At 50.8% G+C, this 22,549-nt stretch overlaps 1 protein-coding gene across 7 annotated transcripts in view; it reads left to right on the forward strand.

Annotated features, from left to right (window-relative positions):
* KCTD10 (potassium channel tetramerization domain containing 10) overlaps positions 1-22,549 on the forward strand; it is a 354,681-nt gene that overhangs the window by 202,821 nt on the left and 129,311 nt on the right. For 6 of the 7 annotated variants that reach the window (XM_069619425.1, XM_069619422.1, XM_069619424.1 and 3 more), the window contains exon 7: positions 1,235-2,328. The exons of the other annotated variant lie outside the window; for it this stretch is intronic. In XM_069619425.1, the coding sequence (XP_069475526.1) occupies positions 1,235-1,453 (219 nt within the window). In that variant the 3' untranslated portion in view covers positions 1,454-2,328. Of the gene's footprint in view, positions 1-1,234; positions 2,329-22,549 lie in introns of those variants that run through there. 7 annotated transcript variants of the gene reach the window in all.

Here is a 22,549-nt window from a genome sequence, read left to right on the forward strand (position 1 = left end):
CCAGCTTTATCTCCCAAAATACCTCCCAGCCAGAGCCCTTCGGTCTTCTGGCACCAACTCTCTGTGGGTCAAAGGTTTCTCCAAGCAGAGAGTGGGAGGTAGATTCCTTGCCTGGTGCCTCCCTGTGGAACAACCCCCCCCCCCCCCCGACACCTCAGACTTGAACTGGATCTTCTTAAGTTCCGGGATCTTCTCAAAACCTTACTTTTCTCCTCTTTCCCTCTCCCCCTCTCATGCTAAACTCCATCTGGCGATGGACCGAGGCCTTTTCCCTTCCGAGTCCTACACGGGCCAGACCACGCCCAACCAGTGCCCCTCCCCCCCCGCCACCCCGCATCCTCTGCCAGCACTTGCCCTAATACTCCCTTTCCCAGACTATCCCAACTCCTGTTCACTGCACTCCTCCCCCCCTCTTTCCCCTGGCACTTGCCGCCTCGGCCAAACCAGCACTTGCCTGCCCCCACCCTTGGGGGCACCCCACTTCTGCACTTCTTCCAATATAACAGTTTCTTTGTTGTTGTATTCTTATGATTTTCCATGCTCCCCAGCCCCCTTTTTGTCTTGTGGCGCCTGGAAACACGTGTGTATAGGTGCCATTCAAATGTCCAATAAAATTTTAAAAAATCATGCAGTGAATAATGTGGAGTTTTTCGTTCATTTCTGTTTGTCAGCTGCAGGCTAATTCATAGTTTGACACCAATTGTGCCATGTTCTTCTTTTTTTTAAAATTATTTTCTAGAGAACAAAGAGACCATAGCTATGCAGACTACTTTCTTTTTTATGTTTTTTCCTTCCAGACAAAAGTTGTAATGCGTTGGTAGAGAAGTGTTGAAGAATTCTTCTGCTACTGTTTTTTTTTTTTTTTTTAAAAAAACATTTATTATTGGGGTATTTATTAAGTGAGGACCTAGCTTCAGGAAGTAACAGGGCGCTTTAGAAGTCATAGTGGGAAGTATACAGCGAGGGAAGCAGATCGCAAGGGATCGACACAAGGGCGTTGGGAGTGCGAGGACAGGCAATTGGCAGCAAGGAATCTAAAAGACATTTGTCTCTTGTATATGTATCCTCTCGTACACCTCATGTGTATAAAGAAGGAACAAGAGATGGGGATATCAGATTCCTATGTTCTTGTTAATACTTCCGACAAGCGATTGGGCCTTTTTTAATTATTTAAATGTTCTTGACAATACGTATGTTTGAGCACTTATTAATAAACATGTTTGTGTTTCTGCAGGTGGAGTTTCCAGAAGCCCGAATTTATGAAGAGACATTAAACATTTTGCTGTATGAAGCATTGGATGGTGCGGGCCCTGATAATGCACTTCTGGAAGCAACAGGAGGCGCTGCTGGGCGTTCAAATCACCTGGATGAGGATGAAGAACGTGATAGGATTGAGCGTGTGCGAAGGATTCATATCAAGCGTCCAGATGACAGGGCTCACCTCCATCAGTGATTATGATGCACAGTCCTCTGGAGAATCTATAAAAAGAAGCTGGACTGTTACAAATGACAATATACTTGTACTTGTCAGGATAATCATGTGAATGCCTGAAAGGGGCCACAGTGTGACTCTTATTAAAGGTCTGTGAAGTTTGCATCGAGCTTTGGATTCATACCAGCGTCATTGTTCTTTTAATTTTCCTACAATTGTTAATTCTGTCATCACAGATAGAAGACTATTGTACTGCTGTTTTTACTATATGTAGTAATGCACCCATTATATTCCAGAGAGAAAACACCATCTTATGCATTTTAGGTTTTCCAACAACGAGACCATGTGAATTTCCAATTTTCATTAACAACCAGGGATTTCAAAAACCCATGATTGATTGACCGTTAGAGCACATTCAAATTAAGCATGTCTAAGAAGTTGATTTATGATGTAAGAGTCTGTTCAACATTACATTTCTGAATTGTATCTGTCCCATGTGAGTACTGTTCATGAAATACTTTCATATCATAAAAGAGAAATCGGAGTGCAACCGTTTTGTTAATGGTTCATGTGATATCTACACAATTGTTATGGGATGGCTTGATTAATCGCTCGTGTTTTTCCATTGTTAGTGATTCTAAATACTGTAAACTTTATGCAAAGTTAATTATGTTTAACAATGTTCTGGTTTTATCCATCATCCATTTGTACCGGTTTTTGGAATAAAAACAGATTCAACTGCTCTTGTAGAGCTTACATAAATATGTGGAAACGTAACTTTCTCATAGGATTCATAGTTGGTTGATTTGTGTAATCTGATAAAATATTTTTCTTGCATCCGATTCTTCTTAATATTCATGACCAATAAACACCCTCAATGTTGGAGGACATTCTAACACTTTTTCAAAGAAAGTTCTATCCTTCAAAGTGCAAGAGCTCTTCAATGTGCACGTTCAAATTCTCCCACAATGCCACATACTTCCTCCACAGCAGCTTTTAATTGTTTTTCTGGAGTCGGAGGTTATTGGCTGGCAGGATTTCTTTAGTTGTACTGGATTTTCCCTCTGTTTTATGTTTGTTACATAAACATATGTTTATTTGTTTGAAGAGGGGCCCGTAAATACTTGAAATTATAAAGGGCTTTGTGAGACCGCTAATGAAGTGTGTGGCTTAGCTAACAATTTCGGCAGTGACCATGTCCACTCCTTTATCGCCTTTTAGGAAGTAGACTATGTAATTTAGGGGGTAATTCAGCGCACAAGTGGCGCGCGCGGCTGGCTCAGTGTGCGCGTGCGGCAGTCTGCGCCAGCCGCATGCGCCAAAATCCATTTCCGCGCACAGCGTATTCATGAATTAAAACATCCATAACCAGCCGTGGTGCAGCGACCCTGCAGCAGTGCCAGTTACACCCCCAAGCCCCTCCCCGTGCACCATGAACAGCGCACAAATCCTGTACATGGCGCACAGGCCAGTGGACCAGCATACAACCCCCCCCAACCACGAATGCGAGCGGGGTATGTGTATTTTGGTGGTGCGTGGGAAGTTTTACATGCGATTGGCCTTGTGCGAGCGGGGTACGTGTATTATGGGGGTGCGCGGGGAGAATCACTCACGATTGGCCCTGTGCGAGCGGGGTACGTGTATTTTGGGGGTGCGCGGGAAGTTTTACACGTGATTGGCCCTGTGCGAGCGGGGTACATGTATTACGGGGGTGCGTGGGGAGAATCACATGCGATTGGCCCTGGGCGAGCGGGTATGTGTATTTCGGGGGTGCGTGGGAAGTTTTACCTGCGATTGGCCTTGTGCGAGCGTATTACGGGGGTGCGCAGGGAAAAGTACATGCGATTGGCCCTGTGCGAGCAGGGTACGTGTATTTCGTGGGTGCCCCAACGAATTGTTAGTGTGTGTCCTCCCAGGTGTGCCCTCCCCACCCCCCTTCCCCAGGGCCTGCAGGCAGACCACAACACAGGGGAACACACTGCATCCCTGGCCATGCCCCACAGGCAGCCCATCCACCCTGGCGAAGCCCCCGAGCCAGCCCACATGTCACCACGCCCAAGTGAGCACCGACTCATGTCCCCCAGCACCCCCATCCACCCAGCATCGATGGGCACCTGCCAGCAGGCCCCGACTCATGTTCCCCAGCACCCCCATCCACCCAGCATTGAGGGTCAGGCCCTGACTCATGTTCCCCAGCACCCCCATCCACCCAGCATAGACGGGCACCTGCCAGCAGGCCCCGACTCATGTTCCCCAGCACCCCCATCCACCCAGCATTGAGGGTCAGGCCCCGACTCGGGTCCCCCAGCACCCCCATCCACCCAGCATCGATGGGCACCTGCCAGCAGGCCCCGACTCATGTTCCCCAGCACCCCCATCCACCCAGCATTGAGGGTCAGGCCCTGACTCATGTTCCCCAGCACCCCCATCCACCCAGCATAGATGGGCACCTGCCAGCAGGCCCCGACTCATGTTCCCCAGCACCCCCATCCACCCAGCATTGAGGGTCAGGCCCCGACTCGGGTCCCCCAGCACCCCCATCCACCCAGCATTGGGGATCAGGCCCCGACTAAGGTCCCCCGGCACCCCCATCCACCCAGCATTTAGGGTCAGGCCCCGACTCATGTTCCCCAGCACCCCCATCCACCCAGCATTGATGGGCACCTGCCAGCAGGCCCCAACTCATGTTCCCCAGCACCCCCATCCACCCAGCATTGAGGGTCAGGCCCGACTCATGTTCCCCAGCACCCCATCCACCCAGCATTGAGGGTCAGGCCCCGACTCTGGTCCCCCAGCACCCCCATCCACCCAGCATTGAGGGTCAGGCCCCGACTCATGTTCCCCAGCACCCCATCCACCCAGCATTGAGGGTCAGGCCCCGACTCATGTCCCCCAGCACCCTCATCCACCCAGCATCGACGGGCACCTGCCAGTAGGCCCCGACTCATGTTCCCCAGCACCCCCATCCACCCAGCATTGAGGTTCAGGCCCGACTCAGGTCCCCCAGCATCCCATCCACCCAGCATTGAGGGTCAGGCCCCGACTCATGTCCCCCAGCACCCCCATCCACCCAGCATTGAGGGTCAGGCCCTGACTCAGGTCCCACCCAACATGTCATGAAGATGCACATTCATGGGCCTCATGTCCACCAAAATCCCAATGCACGCCGCCCCAGTCTTTAGACACAATCAAGTTTCCCATCCACCCCACACTGAAAGTCCTATTACTTGTCACTAACCAAAAGTAAAATATGCACATCAACACATGTCTGTCACACACACACTGGGTGTGAGTGATTGTGTAAACCCACATTGTGACATGCAGTAAACCATAGAGCAAATACCACACATGGAATTAAGCAATCAAAATGTATTGTGCACAAAAATAATAAAAATGATTCAAAGCATGTAAATAATCATAAACCAGAAAAAAAGCCATGTCCAAATTAGAAAGAATAATGATGACGCAATCCAAATGAATTCTAAATAAAGTCTGTCAAAAATCCTTGTCACCAAAGTAAATCCAAAGGAAACCAAAATCCATTGATCCATGGTGAGGGTAAATGATGTTTGAAAAAAAATCCACTGTCCAACTATGTACAAATATTGCAACAAGGGTCCATGAGCCCAACAAATGAAATGAAACCTACATACAAAACCCTACCTAATTTACAACTATATACAAAAACGTGGGGCATTGTCCAAGAGTCCCAAAATAATTTTTAAAAAAAGAAAGGAAACCTATCACTAACTATATACAATGGCGGCGGGCAAGTGCTGCAGCTCACTCTGTGATGTTGCGGGCCAGGGCATCATCAAACTCCATGTCTATCTCCTGTAGGCGGGACTCTGTCCTGGCCCTGAGGTCTCGCAGGGATGCACTCATGGCCTGTCCCAACTCCCTGCAAGTTGCCTCGAGGCACTCAGCCCGCCTCAATGCCCGATGCATGGAGAACTCCGCCCTGACCATGGTGAGCCGCGCCTCTTCCGCCCGCCGCCGCTCCGCATCTATACACTGGCCCAACCGCAGCCACACGGAAGACACTCCCATTCCAGGGTTCTCTTGCCCTCTGGCCGATGCCTGCCCCTCTGGTGATGATGGCCCTGAGCCATCATCGCTCCCACCTAGAGACTGCTGCTGTCGTCCATGTGCCCTGTCCGATGATGCCTGCACATCCTCCATCTGCTGGACCGCCGACTCCCGACTGTGGCAGGGATGGGATCTCCACCAAGCTGGCTGTGTTGGTCGGGCCAGGTCCACAGGGGGCCCTTGTGGAATCTGGGCCTGAAGACGGCAGGGAGAACGACTGGCACATAGTCTCCACAGAGGAGAGGTCCGCCAGAGTGCGCAACACATGTAGGAACCCACCAACCAGGGCCCTTCCCAACAGTGCCACGTTGCCACGCAGCTCTTCGTGATGGCGTGCATGCTCCCCCCAGGAAGCACGCACGTCATCATGAATGTCACACTTGCGCAACGTGACACCAATCGGGACGGAGCCCATACGTTCATGGGACTCCTCGTCCGCAGCTAGTGGAGAGCCAGATGACGTGGGCCTCCTCCCCTACCTGTGGACAGGCCTGGGACGGGGCATCCCTGCTGGTGCAGTCACAGGGTCAGGGACAGCGACATGCACCGTCTCCTCTGCTGTGACCTGTGCTGCCTCCTGGCCCTGGACTGCACCACTTGCACCAGTGGTACTACCCCCACCAGGCCCCATGTGCGGCTCAGTAGCGAGCTTCTCCTCTGTGGAGACCACCAACCTGGATGTCTCTGCACAGTCTTCCGCCATTGCAAGCCCCTGTCGGGGCTCACCCGGCCCTTCCGCTACAGCCATAGTGGCAGACGCAGCACCAGTCCTCTCGCTCCCGGATGATGGCAATTCCTGGGAGGGTGGCTGGGCCTTGTGTCGCCGCCCGGTGGAGGCATTCCACTGCCGCTTGGCTCCACAGCGCCGTCTCCGCCCTCTTCTTCACTCGACGCTGCGTAGAGGGAGACATAGAACACACGCATCAGGGCACTGTACAATAGTCCCCTAGACAGGAAGCAATAACACATGAGTGGCACTGTCAAACGTCACTTCCATCCTGTCCCTCCAGAACACATGGGTCAATGCACGCAACACACATGCAGAAACGGGCAAGGCGCATGCAATCAAAATCAGCATCCATGTACAAGGACCTCCATGGACATAAATGTTGCCTTCAAACTCACATGCATCATGGCCCATACTGATCCCATGCACACACATCACCGGAGGGTCATGCATCATGGCTCGTACACCACAGACGCAGTGGATACAACGGTGACCAGACTGCATGAGTGAATCTACACGTCGTCACGGACATGTCATGCATCCATGGTGTTTCAAAGTCACACACATGCTTCTCAGACACACAGACATGCACACCATACATGTAGATGAGAGCAGCACCCATCTCTCACCCCACACCCATGTCCAAGAACAGGGACTGGCATGCATACACGTGTGCATTCCGCATGCAGCTCCCCATGTCTCATTGGAACACATGCACCATCCATGTGGTTCGCGCATTACTGGTCTCACATGCAGTTCCATGATGTCCCGGCGCACACACATCCATACATGGCCTATGTTACACATACAGGCAAGTAGCTGACCACCAGCACACTGCAACATGCCCGGTTTCACACAGCAATGCATGGCCACTTACCGCTCAACTCCAGACGGGTCTGCCTCTGAAGGATCTGGGCGTGGAGCGCTGGGTTTAGGCGTTCCAGGACCCTCATCTGGATGTTCCTCAGGTGGACCCAGCACCCCTCTGCATCCTCTGCCTTCACGAGGCGCTGGGCCTTGTTGAGGGTCCTAGACCTGAGGTCCTCCCAGCGCTTCCGGACATGCTTGCTGTTGCGGGTTGCCACCCCCTCTGCGTTGATGGCAACCACGACGTCCTCCCAGATCCTCTCCCGTCCCCTTGTGACTGTCTTTTTTTAATATAATGGTTTTGTAGCTTGTTGGTGCGCAATGGTGTGAAGACCCTCATCTGGATGTTGCTCAGGTGGACCCGGCACCCCTCTGCATCCTCTGCCTTCACGAGGTGCTGGGCCTTATTGAGGGTCCTGGACCTGAGGTCCTCCCAGCTCTTCCGGACGTGCTTGCTCTCGCGGGTTGCCACCCCCTCTGCGTTGATGGCAACCACAACGTCCTCCCAGATCCTCTCCCGTCCTTCCTTGTTGGCGGGCAATGGTGTGAAGAGGGCATCATAATGCCCCAGGGCATGCTCCACCAGGACACCAACTTCCTTCTCACTGAAGCTGGTGGCCCTCTGCCTCTCTGGCTGGGGGTCGCCAGTGGTCTCGGATGGTGTTTGTCCCGACATGGCAAACACCGAGGCAGGCGTGGGTGGGCAACTGGGTCCTGCGGCTGGGCTGTGGAGCAATGGTATCCCAGTTGGGAGTCTTCTGTTCCAGCAGGGGTGGACACAGCAACTGGACCCCTGCAGATGGCTGACGTGCAGGCACCAAATAGCAGGGCACGTGGCCAGCAGGCAGGCAGCAGCAGATGGCATGTGGGAGCATGCTCGGGGCTCTTGGGGGCAGGAAAATGGCCTTTTGGGTGGGAGCATGGTCTTCCATGTGTTTCCCGTGGCCAGCTTGATATGGAGTGATTTGGCACGTGAAAAAATTGCACGTCAGTGTGTAATTTGAGGAAAGGCCCTTAGCACGTAAGCGCGTCTGTGACATAGCGTGCACGGGCGTTTCCCTCAACACGGGTGCATAGTGGATCAGCACATAAAAAAAAACACATGTCCGTGTGTGAATGTGTGTAAATCGAGGAAAGGGTCTAAGCGCGTAAGTGAGGCGACGCGCGCTGGCGTTTCCCTCAGCACAGGTTAAAGGTGAGCGGGGCCAGCAGTTCGCTGTACGTGCCTTTCGTGGAGACCGACGTGTGTGTTGCTACTTCATGTTGTTTCACGCGCCATCACAACTTCACAACGGATCAAGGACGTATCTCTTCTTTTGGCGGGGGTATTGGCTACACGTTTCATCATCGCGCTAGTCTGACGGTGAGTCGCGCATGCTATTTTTCCCACTGCGGGTGCCCCTGTGTATCGCGTACCCGTTTTCGAGGTCGTAGTGTTGCACATTATCAACATTGGTCATTGTGGCAGAGCAGGAGAATAGGAAGAACGGCTCATAGTGTAATCATGCAGGCTCCCAAAGCGACGGTTCTTCAGATGGAAGACAACGGTCTAGTTGTTTCATGTACATCTGATGTACCCGTACCCCTACCTGTTCACGTGACTCATGATAAGGAAGGAAGTGTTGCTAGCATACGCGTCGCTACTGCCTTTACCGACGCTCCGTAAATTTGCCTCTAGGATTTCCACCTTCTGTAACTCCTGACTCTCATTACCTTCTTATACCTAACTTCTGCCCTTTCTCTGCATCTCATACCCACAGGCATATTCTCTGGCCGTATTCCGCCTTCACCATTAGTTTCGTGTCGGGAGTTCCGCCCTTGTCAGTGAGTGAAACTAAACGCTGCTTCCCCCCCAGCCCTCTCCCTCCCGCTGTACCTCACATTTCTTCCACTCCATTTCTGTTCGCTCTAGCACTACAGCTCTATCATAACTGAACACACTCCTCGGACATCCGGACATATCCAAGAGTATCCACACCCAGTTAAGGACCCCATTCTGAATTCCTTGTACGTTGCATCTCCAATGCTCAGCGCTCTTCTTTCCTCACAGTCCTCCTTACTGGCACTTACCTGTTCTGTCTTGTTTCCTTGGAAAGATCTCCGATCCTCTTCGCGTTCCAGCTTGCCTAGAGGGACCCCGTCAAGGCTTCTACCGTCCTATCCGAAGAGTAGCAGCGACTCAGGGTTTTTTTTCCCCAGGAGGGTTTCCCTGGGGGTCGTGCCTTCCTCACTGGTATTCATTACAGGGAGAGAGGGAGCAAGACTCCCACGGGGGATTCTCCAATTTCTGCCAGTTGTCTCCATTGCGGACTGCAGTCTGCCCAGGTTAGTGATATTTAAAACTATAATTCAATACTAGTTGACACATAGCCTGCGTGTCCCACGCGTATGTGTTTTTTGTGTTCCTGGGTGCCACCGCGTACTGCGGGAGGTTAATTCCACGCATGTAGACTGCAGGGGGTGCGTGCACGGTTTTACTGCAGTTTTGTGGTGCTTGAGCATTGCGTGACCTGTCACTTCATCACCGGGGTCACATCCAGCCTTGCAGGTGCAGGGGTGCTGTTAACATTTTGCATCCCACCCCATTCACCCCAATTGCCCAGGTCAATTGTGGTGTACACCTCCCATTGGCACTCCTCCACCTGTGCTGGCAACACTCCATCTGTGCCATGGTTGGGAGGCCACCAAAGGTGAGGGGTGCCTCAGCTGGGTGTACTCCTCGTGGCGGGCGTGGTCAGGGACGTGGCTGGGGTGACCAGGGAGTAGGGGGACTCCAGGGTGGCCGCAGAGGGGGAAGAGGCAGGGGTGCGCCACTTGGGCACGATGTTGTGCTGTGTGTCGGTGAAGTCATGCCACCACCCCCTGTGGTTCCGGTAGATGCAGTTCTTGCATCTGGCACTGGCGCCCATGTGACCCGGCAGTCTGTTTCATCGACTGCCACGGGCCGAATGGTAGTGGTAGCTGCAGGTGCAGCTGTGGACACCACCACCCAGGCTCAGGATCTGCCAGCGCAGGCTGCGTTGGCACTTGAAGAGTCACTGGAAGATTTCCAGCAGGTCAGGAGGAACACCATAGGTGCATGCAGGGCTGCCCTGACTGAGACAAGTGTCCCTGGGGCAGCAATGTCATCTGCTGCCCCGACCAGCCGGGTGTTGGCAAGTGCAGGGGCAGATGCAGCTAACAACCCCCCGGTTGTGAGTCTACCAACCAGGACAGTCGCAGTCAATGACCCTGGCACAGGGGATGTTGCTTCGCAGGGTCCATTCCAGGGCACCCAGGAGCCACTAACGCAAGTCAGGCCTTCGGTTGTCCTTCAACCTGCCACTCCCTTGGTTCAATCCACCGGTCCCACTGGCCATACTGATCAGGGCGGCATTCGCCAGCCAGGGTCCGCGCCACCATACAAGAGGAGGAAGGTTGCATCTGCAGCACAGGCTGGGACCCCAGACACAGCCACGGCCTCCTGCACGTCAAGGAAGAAGCCTTTCTGCAAACAGGAACTGGACTCCCTTGTGGACTACGTGCAGGCCCACAGACGTGATATGCTAGTGGGGCCGAATTGTCAAACTACAGCTGCCCATCGGAATACCCACTGGAAGCATGTCACGGATAATGTGAGTGCATTCGGCCATGAGGTGCGCACAGCTGCCGAGTGCAAGAAGCGTTGGAATGACCTCAAACGCAGCACTAAGGCCAAGCGTGCCTCTAATTACAGCATGACTCTGGTGGTGGGCCACCACCTGAGGAGGATCACCTCACTCCGCAGAGTGGGAGAGATGCAGGACTTTGATGCCCAGTCCAGTGAGTGGTGGTGTGTGTATGTCCAGCCCATGTGTGTTTTGCCTGTGTGATGTGTTTTGCTTGACTGCCACTACATGCTATGTGTACATTGTTTTCATGTGCTAGTCATGCAATGCATCACTGATGCGTGCTTGCTGTGCAGGATGCACATGTAGAGCAGACAGGGACTGTCCTCATCACAACACTTGCACCCTACTCACATGTTAGTCATCCAGCTGACCTTCCGGTCCATGTTCCTGCTCTCTGGCCCTTCTGCATGTAGCCAGGCGTGGTTTTCCTCTCAGCACTGGGACTATGTCATTGCATGACTGACGTGCATGTGTCCTCTGCCTGCATGCGGGTACTCCACGTAGGCATGCCCACTTGCTCGACCACCCCAATTACACCATTGCACTGTTGTGCATTTTTTTGGCGTACTGCAATGGCCTATTCAAGCCTCCTGTTTACATGCTAACTTCCACCAGCCAACCTGCCAGACACATGCAGTGGGGCACAGTCCTCACCTAGTTTCAGGCCCTCTGTCTCTGTCCATCTGGTGTAGTGGCTTTTGCACGCTTGGGTGTACTACTGAGGGTTCGTCATGTGTCCTGCTTACTGTCCCATCATCTGCTGTGTTGTCAGTTTACTCAGATGATGCCATTGATGCTAGTCAACACTGTCTGCCAATACACAGGTCTCTGTTCAGCCTTTTGCTACCAAGCAAGGCATCCCTGCATTTTCTATGAGGGGGGCGGAGGGGGGGCTTTGCTTGTAGCCATGCAACCCATTGCATGCACATTGCACGTGATGCCTGAACTAGCCCTTCCACTGGCTTCATGATTTTTGATACAAATCACGAAGTACTTGTTCATGTAGATAGTGAGTAACGTACACATGTTCTGCACTGCATCAACCCGCTTCTGAGCAGTGTAACACCGTTCTACATGCCTACTCACTGATGCGATGTCAAATTGACCAGGCATGCAGGTTCTGTTTTGTGTGTGACATGTCTGCTTCATGTGTTGGCTGTCTGTGTAATGTCTGTGTATGTGTCATGTGCTTCGGACATGTGTACTCATTTGTTTTTCTCTCCACTTTTCAGGGGATGACGCAATGGAGCCAGAGGATGGTGTTGTCATGCCAGGCACAGGGTTGGTATCGCCACCACAACCTGGCACAAGTGGGGGTCGTGGGGTGGTAGACCACAAGAACCCACGTGTGCTTCAATCCATCTTGTCTTTGGCTGGCTATGAGTCCAGTCCAGATGACCACTCCGACAGCCATGTTGAGTTGGACGTGCATCATGTCCATACGTCAGGGGTGAGTGATTCTGATGTGGACACTTCTCTGTCCGGTACACCTGCTCTGAGGGGTCGGACAGTGGTGGGACCTCTGCCTGTGGTGGATCGGGAAGCAGGGTCACCCTCCACACCAGTCGCGGATGTGCCTGGGGCATCACGTAGACGGGGGCGATGCCAACCCAACGAGGACACACGGTCCTTAGGTCCCGCAGGTGTCAAGCCCAGCAACGCGGTGGCCGCGCGCCACCGAGGTATACTGAGTGGGAGCAAGACATGACTGCCAATTCAGAACGTCAGGGGGCAGCACTTGATGACATCGCTGCGAGCATGGAATGTGTGACCCAATCCGTGCTCCCTCCTGCTAGGCAGGTGCTTTTCCAGCGGCAGGCGGCACAGTCCACAGCCCGCTCGCTAAGGCTGGGCATGGCGGCCTCTGACAGGGCACGCCAGGCTGAAATGTTGTCTCTGCGTCAAGCAATTACTGCTCACACAGAGACACACATGGCGGCCCTGAGGGCTGAGTCTCAGTCCCTCAGATCCACTCTGGATGCCCTCTTGACATCCCAGAGGCTGCGGTCAGAGGAGAGGTTTGAGCAGCTTGAGCGTACCATCTCGGCTGAGCTACATGCTTGCCGGGAGGTGCATCGGTTGTCTGTCATGATGCCTACCTCTAAGGAGCCAGGCCGGGCCCAGCAACCGCAGAGGCAGACATCATTTTCCCCAGGGAAGTCTCAGCGGGCCCAAGTCGGGGCCCTTTGGACTCAGTCCTGGCGCCTTAGGCGCCAGGCTCATAGCGGACCCCAGTCCTGGCGCCTTAGGCGCCAGGCTCATAGAAGAGGATATGTGTTTAAGTGCTTGGGTGCACACTTACCTGATGCAGACCTTGCTGCTTCATCCAGGCCCTCTTGAGGCCTGAATGGGACTACTTAACCTGTAGGACTACTTCACCACCCGGGTGTGGTCGGGGAAGGATACATACCTGATTGGTGGAAGGATACATACCAGGAACTTCTTCCAAGGCTATTTAAACCCCACCCGAACAGCCACACATGCTTCACGTTGTTCTGCACCTAGCCGCTGGACGCTCACCGTGTCAGCTCCTGCATCCTGACTTCAGCCACGCCTGCCAGCACCCTGGAACACCTGCAAGGGGAGAAAGGAAGAGAATAGGAGAAGAAAAGCCCTTACCTGCTAAATCTGCATCCCGGAGTCATTTCTCCAACGGCCCTGAAAAGGAAGACATCATTTTAAAGGCATTTCGTTTCGATCGCTGCAGCGCTGCATTTTACTCACCTTTGCAAGGCGCTTCCATCTTCAGCAGCGATCTTCCGGATTCAGCTACGCCCCGGCGCCTAGAGGAAAAAAGACCAGAACAAAGGTGAGAGGGAGAAAAGGAATAAGGAAAGCTCAGTTTCCTTTTAAGTCTTACCTGTTGGATTATTCCCACTGCATTTCGGGTCCTGGCATCTCCGGACCCCGGCCCCTATGGGGAAAAAAGACAAAGACATTGAATGAGCGAATGCAAAGACATTACCTGAGCGCTCATCCAGAACTGTTTCACTTCGGGTCGGCGCCATATCTCCGGCACTCGAAACCCCGGCCCCTAAGGAGAAAAAGACATAAGCATTAGCGCTTGCTGCAATTAGACAACGAACATTATTATTAAGCTTGAACTTTTGAACAGAACTTTTACAGCGCCTTACCTGAACAGTCAAGCTTACCTGAACTCCCATCAATCCTCAATCCAGTGAAGTAACTGGGTTTCAACGCGCCCCTGCATCAGAAGCAGGATGGAGAGCTCATCCTTCCAAACCCTAAGGTGAGGCTTCACGGGGAATCGTGGAGGAGGTATCGTGGAGGGTTGGAAGGGAGTGGGAGGCTTGAGCATTGTTCCACAGTTGGTAATACTCCCTTTTCACGCACAGGAGGGTATCCAACGAGCCAGGGAAGCCAGAATAGAGGGTCCCTTCCTATCCATCTTCAGAGTTCTGCGCCTTCGACGCCTGCGCCTCCGCAAAGCCTTACCACAATTTCCCACCTGGGCGCTATGGAGACTTCCGAGACAGATCAGCTGGCCCATCTTTTAGGGGAATTACGGGCAGAAGTGCACTCAGCCCGCCAGGAGACTAATGCTCTCAGAAGGGAACTAATCCTATCCAAGGAAAGAACTGATGATCTGGCCAAAAGGTTATTGCAGGGCCAGGCAGAGCACACTCCTTTACCTGTTTCCGGAGATATTTCTACAACAATGGGTTCGAATAACCCGGTACAAATCAATCTACCTGGACACATGCCTTTGGCCCCGCCGGAACGTTTTGCGGGGGATCCCAAGAAATATGCCGTTTTTATGAACCAATGCCGTTTACACTTTTTATGCAGGCCCGGGGCCTTCCCCAATGACCAGACCAATGTAGCCTTTGTACTATCTTACCTCAGTGGCTGTGCTGCCGATTGGTCTATTCCATTGGTAAATCAGGATGATCCCATTCTCCGGGATTTCCAGGGCTTCCAGGCCAGCATGGAAAGATTGTTCGCTCGACACTCGCAGGGACAGGCCCTTGACAACGAACTGCTATCCTTACGACAAGGTAATCGGGATCTTTTGTCCTATATCGCCACCTTTAATAGACTAGTTGTGGAAACCGGATGGCCTGAAAATAAAAGGATCACATTGTTTCATCGAGGCCTGCGCGGAGAGCTTAAAGATGTTATAGCTCAGATAGTAGATCCACCCCAGGCCTGCGCAGACTACATAGACTTAGTGGTTCAACTTGATCACAGACTTCAAAATAGAAAAGCAGATCGGCTCAAGTATGAAACCAGAGTACCTATCAAGACCCACGTTAACTCCAAGAGTACTGACGTTTCCGAACCTATGCAAATTGGCAGTGTTAAAGGACCATTAACGCAGAAGGAACGAGAGAGAAGGCGACAAATGCAACTTTGTCTGTATTGCGGAACTTCCGGTCACTTTCTTCAAAGTTGTCCAGTTAAACCACCCAAGAAGGTGGTTGGAGCCACTGATAATGAGTTATTGACACCTGGTTCGGGAAACGACCTAGCCCGACAAGCGTAGGGGTCCGCTTGCCGAGCTTGAAAACAAACTCTTTGACCTCGCATTTTGTCATGCCGATGGTGCTTGTGAACCCAAAACAGCCTCAGCAGTTGCATGCTATAAAAGCATTCATAGACAGTGGAGCTATTGGAAATTACATAGACCGTGAATTGGCTTCCAGGATTAAGCTTCCTCTCCGCCCGAAAGTAACCCAAGATGTAATTACTACAGTTGATGGAACCGAAATAGCCTCAGGGCCTGTAACGCATTCCACAGTTGAAATCACTCTGGTGGGTCAGGACGGACATCGGGAAGCAATCGTGTTTGATGTGATCAAGGCCCCACAATTTCAAGTACTTCTTGGAATCCCTTGGTTAGAAACACACAATCCGAGAATAGACTGGCGAGCAAAGAAGATAACTTTTCCTGATTGTGAACCAACCTGTTACCCAAGGAATCCAGCTATGGGTCTAGCCTCTGTAACTTCCACCCCTGTACAGCTACCATCTGAATACCAAGAATTCCAAGACGTTTTTCAGAAAGAGCAGGCTAACACCTTACCTCCCCATCGATCTTACGATTGCCAAATCGACTTGGTACCCAATGCACAACTACCTTGTAGTAGGATTTATGCTCTTACTGAACCTGAGAACCTGCATTTGCGCCAGTATTTGGATCAATACCTGGCCAATGGTTTCATTCGCCCATCAAAGTCACCAGTCTCTTCCGCTTTGTTCTTCGTACCTAAAAAGGAAGGAGACCTTAGGGCCTGTATTGACTACCGCGCCCTAAATCAGATAATGATTAAGAATCGTTACCCTTTGCCCCTGATACCTGAGCTTATCGACCAAGTAAAAGATGCTCGTGTGTACACCAAGCTAGATCTCAGAGGAGCTTACCACCTGGTATGTATAAAAGAGGGCGACGAGTGGAAGACTGCATTCCGCACCAAATTTGGGCTCTTCGAATATCGAGTAATGCCCTTCGGTTTGTGCAACGCACCTGCCGCCTTTCAGTACTTCATGAATGATGTTCTTCGGGAACTTATCGATGTTTGTGTCATCGTTTATATTGACGACATCCTGGTGTATTCCTCCTCAGAATCTGATCACAGAAACCATGTTAGGGCAGTTCTTGAGAAATTGCGGCAGCACAAATTATTTGCCAAGCTCGAAAAATGTGTTTTTCATACCACAGAAGTGGAGTTTCTCGGATTCATCCTGACACCTCAAGGAATCCGAATGGACTCGCGGAAAGTGGACGCCATTCTCAAATGGCCATCTCCTAGCTCTATGAAGGGAGTGCAAAGCATGCTTGGCTTTGCCAATTTCTATCGAAGGTTCATCCCGGAATTTTCTCGAACTGTTCAACCCATCACAGCTCTCCTAAAGAAAAATAAACGCTTTGAATGGACTCTTGAGGCTAAACAAGCCTTTCAGGACCTGAAAACCAAATTCACCTCTGCACCTGTATTGAAGCACCCACGCCCAGATCTCCCTTACATCGTGGAAACCGATGCATCCAGTTCGGCCATGGAAGCTGTCCTGTCGCAAAGAAACCCAGAAACTAACCAACTACACCCCGTAGCCTTTTGGTCCAGAAAATTCTCTCCACCTGAACTCAATTACGCAATTACTGACAAAGAACTACTGGCTATTAAATCAGCTTTCAAGGCTTGGCGTCACTATCTTCTCGGTGCAAGACACACCATCACCGTAATTACGGACCACAGAAATTTGCAGTATTTAAAGACGGCCAAAGCTCAATCTTCGCGACAACTCCGATGGGCTTTATTCTTTGCGGAATTTGATTTTGTAATTACCCATCGCCCTGGCTGCAAGAATGGTAAGGCAGATGCCTTATCCCGGATAGGCATGGAAGAACCCAATTCGAGTTTAGAACCTGTGCCAATCATACCGGAACAAAGAATTCTGGGCTTGACTTCATTACAAACCATTGAGGACATCCAAGCTCAAGTAAAACAGCTTTTTGACTCTTCTGCCTTACTGGAATGGAGTCAAAAGGGTCCTCACTACACCGTTAAGGATGATTTACCCTACTTCCAAGAGCGGTTATTTCTACCAAGTAAAGAATTGCAGGAACTTGTCATTACCCGTCATCATGAATCATTAATGGAAGGACACCCCGGTATCGTGAAAACAGAAGAAAAGATCAAACGCCACTTCTGGTGGCCTTCTTGGAGAAAAGACATACAGTCATTTGTGTTGTCTTGCGGAATCTGTGCCCAAAATAAGAGTCAAAAGAAAAGGCCAGCCGGCCTACTTCAACCTTTGGACATTCCACCAGCACCTTGGCACACCTTGTCAATGGACTTTATAACTGACCTGCCTCCTTGTGGTGGTTACAACACGATTCTCGTAATAGTGGATCTATTCTCCAAAATGGCCCATTTTATCCCTTTAAAAGGATTGCCGTCAGCTTCCACCTTGGCCAAGGAATTTATGGAAAATATAGTGTGGTTACATGGTTTCCCTTCCATATTAGTCTCAGACCGTGGAAGTCAATTTATCTCCCACTTTTGGAAGAAATGTTGCCAACTAGCACAAATAGACGTGCGGTTATCCACCAGCCACCACCCCCAGACCGACGGACAAACCGAGAGAACCAATCAGACTCTCGAGCAATATCTGCGGTGCATGTTACACCAATCCGAGTTGAATTGGAAGGACATCCTTTGGATTGCAGAATATGCATACAACAATTCAGTGCATTCTGGAACCGGACAGACTCCTTTTTATACCCTGTATGGTCACCATCCTCGGACATCTGACCTAGATCCACCTCTGACCCTGGAGATGCCTGCGGTAAATCACCTACATTCCACAATAACCCAAGCCTTCAAAGAAGCTACAACCCACTTACAGCAAGCCAAGAAAAAGTATAAAGAAAACGCTGATTTGCACCGAAGTAAAACTCCTCCTTACCAAGTAGGAGATCAGGTATGGCTAGCAACTAAACATCTACCCCTTAAGGGTCAGCGAACTTTTAATCCCAGATTCATTGGGCCTTACCCCATCAAAGCTATTATCAACCCAGTGGCCTTTAAACTCGATTTACCATCCAACATGCGGATTCATCCCGTTTTTCACGCATCTCTTCTAAAACCAGTACAACCTGGAACCAGACTGTCTGAGCCCCCAGGCCCTGTCCAAATTGATGGAGAATTAGAATTCGAAGTGAAAGACATTTTAGATTCCAAGATAGTTAAGTCGAAACTCTTCTATCTTGTTGATTGGAAAGGATATGGACCTCAGGAAAGATCTTGGGAACCCAGTAACTATGTTCACGCATGTCATGACTACGGGGTTCCCTCTCAAAAGAATTTCCAAAATTTCCTGGGTGGCCGCTTACAAGTCCTGGTCAAGGAATAGGTAGGGTGGGGCTCTTCCTCATCAACCAACATGGCCGCCTGATGTTACAACCACTAGATTGGGCAAGCGGTCTAGTTTTCTGTCACTCTGGAGTACTTAAGCCCCTCCCCCCTTGTTCAACGGTGCTTCGCGTCTTCAGCTGTGTCAGCGGACGCTTACCGCGGTTCATCCCTCTGACAAGAATTCCTCAGTTTCCCTTGTAATCCATAGATACCCTCTCTGTAGTGCCATGGTCATTGTTTTCCTGTTCCATTCCGCGGCAACAATTCTGTGAACTCTGTGTGGAGTTTGCGTTCGTCAGTGTGTGAGCTGGCGGAGACGCATTTCCTTTTGGTGTTTGGTTTGTGAGGAGATTTTCGAGGCACTCATTCCTGTTCGGTCTCCTTCCACAGCAAGTATTCGTTACCCATTTTTTCCTCTATACCGATTTAACGGTTCCTAAAAGGCTAGTGCGCTGTGTACATTGTTCTTATAGGGTGAGTGTATGTTTAACCACCGTATGGTATTAGCCTTACGGAGCTAGGGGGTTGTGAGGAGATTTTTTGTTCTAAGAACAGAAGTGTTCCGTTTTTTCTGTCACAGTTAGGTACACTAATTCCACACATTAAGGAACATAAAATGTTTAGGGTTGTGCACATTCGGTTTTAGACACAGTAAGGTTTTTTCTTGTAAGTAGTTTGTTGCAATACCATTCCTGACTGGGTATATTTTAGGAGTAGCACCTTTGAGATATTTTTAGGATTTCCAGAGAACTACCCTTCCTCTTCAGTCATGGTTGTGTTGTTGAAAATAGGTTATTCTCTTTCCACCTCACCATAGGCATTTATTCATAACCGAAAATTCATACTGGGCAGTCTATCTTCCCTAGTTTTGACCCTTCTTCAGAACATGCACCCCTGCACAGAAACAGGATGGAGAGCTAACCAAATAACCAACTAAGGTAACGGAACGACAGTTTTAAGAATTTGAACCTTTTAATATTTTCACTACATTAGAACTCTTTTCATTCATTTCGTGTGGTAATTTGTTTTTGTGGTATAGAAAGAGAGTCCAGTTGGGGTAGTGAACAAAAGATAACTGCGCACCCTGAGAAGTTCAGAATATCACGTGGTGTCCCTGAGGAGTCTAAGGTAAGCGTTACAACGCACCACGATTAATTCAAAGATTCCATCGAAGATTCCCGCACAAACCAAAACCCCCGGAGGAAAAGACCTTGGGAGGGGCCTTGAGGGGGGGTACTGTCATGATGCCTACCTCTAAGGAGCCAGGCCGGGCCCAGCAACCCCAGAGGCAGACATCATTTTCCCCAGGGAAGTCTCAGCGGGCCCAAGTCGGGGCCCTTTGGACTCAGTCCTGGCGCCTTAGGCGCCAGGCTCATAGCGGACCCCAGTCCTGGCGCCTTAGGCGCCAGGCTCATAGAAGAGGATATGTGTTTAAGTGCTTGGGTGCACACTTACCTGATGCAGACCTTGCTGCTTCATCCAGGCCCTCTTGAGGCCTGAATGGGACTACTTAACCTGTAGGACTACTTCACCACCCGGGTGTGGTCGGGGAAGGATACATACCTGATTGGTGGAAGGATACATACCAGGAACTTCTTCCAAGGCTATTTAAACCCCACCCGAACAGCCACACATGCTTCGCGTTGTTCTGCACCTAGCAGCTGGACGCTCACCATGTCCGCTCCTGCATCCTGACTTCAGCCATGCCTGCCAGCACCCTGGAACACCTGCAAGGGGAGAAAGGAAGAGAATAGGAGAAGAAAAGCCCTTACCTGCTAAATCTGCATCCCGGAGTCATTTCTCCAACGGCCCTGAAAAGGAAGACATCATTTTAAAGGCATTTCGTTTCGATCGCTGCAGCGCTGCATTTTACTCACCTTTGCAAGGCGCTTCCATCTTCAGCAGTGATCTTCCGGATTCAGCTACGCCCCGGCGCCTAGAGGAAAAAAGACAAGAACAAAGGTGAGAGGGAGAAAAGGAATAAGGAAAGCTCAGTTTCCTTTTAAGTCTTATCTGTTGGATTATTCCCACTGCATTTCGGGTCCTGCCGCTTCCTGGCATCTCCGGACCCCGGCCCCTATGGGGAAAAAAGACAAAGACATTGAATGAGCGAATGCAAAGACATTACCTGAGCGCTCATCCAGAACTGTTTCACTTCGGGTCGGCGCCATATCTCCGGCACTCCGAACCCCGGCCCCTAAGGAGAAAAAGAGATAAGCATTAGCGCTTGCTGCAATTAGACAACGAACATTATTATTAAGCTTGAACTTTTGAACAGAACTTTTACAGCGCCTTACCTGAACAGTCAAGCTTACCTGAACTCCCATCAATCCTCAATCCAGTGAAGTAACTGGGTTTCAACGCGCCCCTGCATCAGAAGCAGGATGGAGAGCTCATCCTTCCAAACGCTAAGGTGAGGCTTCACGGGGAATCGTGGAGGAGGTATCGTGGAGGGTTGGAAGGGAGTGGGAGGCTTGAGCATTGTTCCACAGTTGGTAATACTCCCTTTTCACGCACAGGAGGGTATCCAACGAGCCAGGGAAGCCAGAATAGAGGGTCCCTTCCTGTCCATCTTCAGAGTTCTGCGCCTTCGACGCTGCGCCTCCGTGGGAACCAGGTGAGCGTTACATTGTCCAGCTAGACCACGCAGATAGAACTCCGTGCTACACGTGTTACCTTGCAAGAGGAAGCACGTGTATCACGGGAGGTTCTGCATGCAGATCTGCGTGTCATTGCCGCACAGAACCACGCTCACCCGTCTGGCAGACTTGCTGCCGACGAGGGGCAAGCTGCGCCTAGGCGTGGTCAGGCTCCTGTGCCACGTCATCCTTTACAGGATGAGGCAGACTCGGACGACGGATTATCTTCCACACAGGTTGTGGTGTGCAGGCGTTGAGCACATGGAGGTTTTGTGTGTTTTTCTTTTTTTTTTTTTTTTGTCTCAACATCATCGCATGTGGGTGTTGAGGTGCACCCTGTACCACCTCCCTCCTGGGTGCCTCTCCCCCCCCCCCCCCCCGGGTCGTATTTGGCCATGTTTGATTTTTCCTTTTAGTTTAGTTAGTTAATATTGACTATTTGATAGTTATTTTAATTAGGTTATGTAGGTTGTTCATTGTTAGTTTAATTAGTTAATATGGTTTAATATTGTTTGTCTATTGTGCATTCATGTGACGGTGTGGTGCTTTGTGGCTATTGAAAGCATCCACTGTCTGCTCCAGCTGGGCCCTTCAAGCTTGTCTTGTGTATATGTTTGCAGCTTGGGGTCCTGACTCACATAGGCCACTCCTGCTTCCCTTATCCATGGGCTTGCTAGGATGGTTCGGTGTTACAAAATATTTCACAAGGGCTTTGGACTTCCTTAATTACTGTGGTCTATCTGCTGCTGTTCTAGTTGTGTTAACACCCCTAGTGGGGATTGGTTGTGTTTCATCCACCCCATGTCTAATGAATTTGGGTGAGTATGTGATTGATTTTTCCATTAATTGATGTGGATTGTGATGTATGTTATTTTTTTGCCTCTATATGTGCTTGATGCACTTCATGCCGTAGACAGTAGCCTGCAACCTTGGCCTGTCAAAGTGACACTGATGGTGGGAGGAGTTTGGATGTAGCTCTGTAACCTGGCCCAGTGACAACCAGCATGTAGACACACACAGGGAACTGCCAAGCCTTAGTAATTTGTTTCATGCCCTTTCTGCAGGAAGATGAGCCTTCAGACTACCTTTGCCAGCAGACACAGGGACGACTAATACAGAAAAATGGGACGTGTGGATGTGTGTGCAAGCAGATGCACAGGGTTTGTGCTCAGACGTCCGACAGAAGCAGACGTGTTTCCAGGAGATCCTGGCAAGGTGAGCAACACAAGGGCCCACACTGCAGACTACCTTCCACCAGGCCACTT

This window comes from Ambystoma mexicanum, chromosome 10, assembly GCF_040938575.1.
Source record: "Ambystoma mexicanum isolate Mex_15411 chromosome 10, UKY_AmexF1_1, whole genome shotgun sequence".
Taxonomy (NCBI): domain Eukaryota; kingdom Metazoa; phylum Chordata; class Amphibia; order Caudata; family Ambystomatidae; genus Ambystoma; species Ambystoma mexicanum.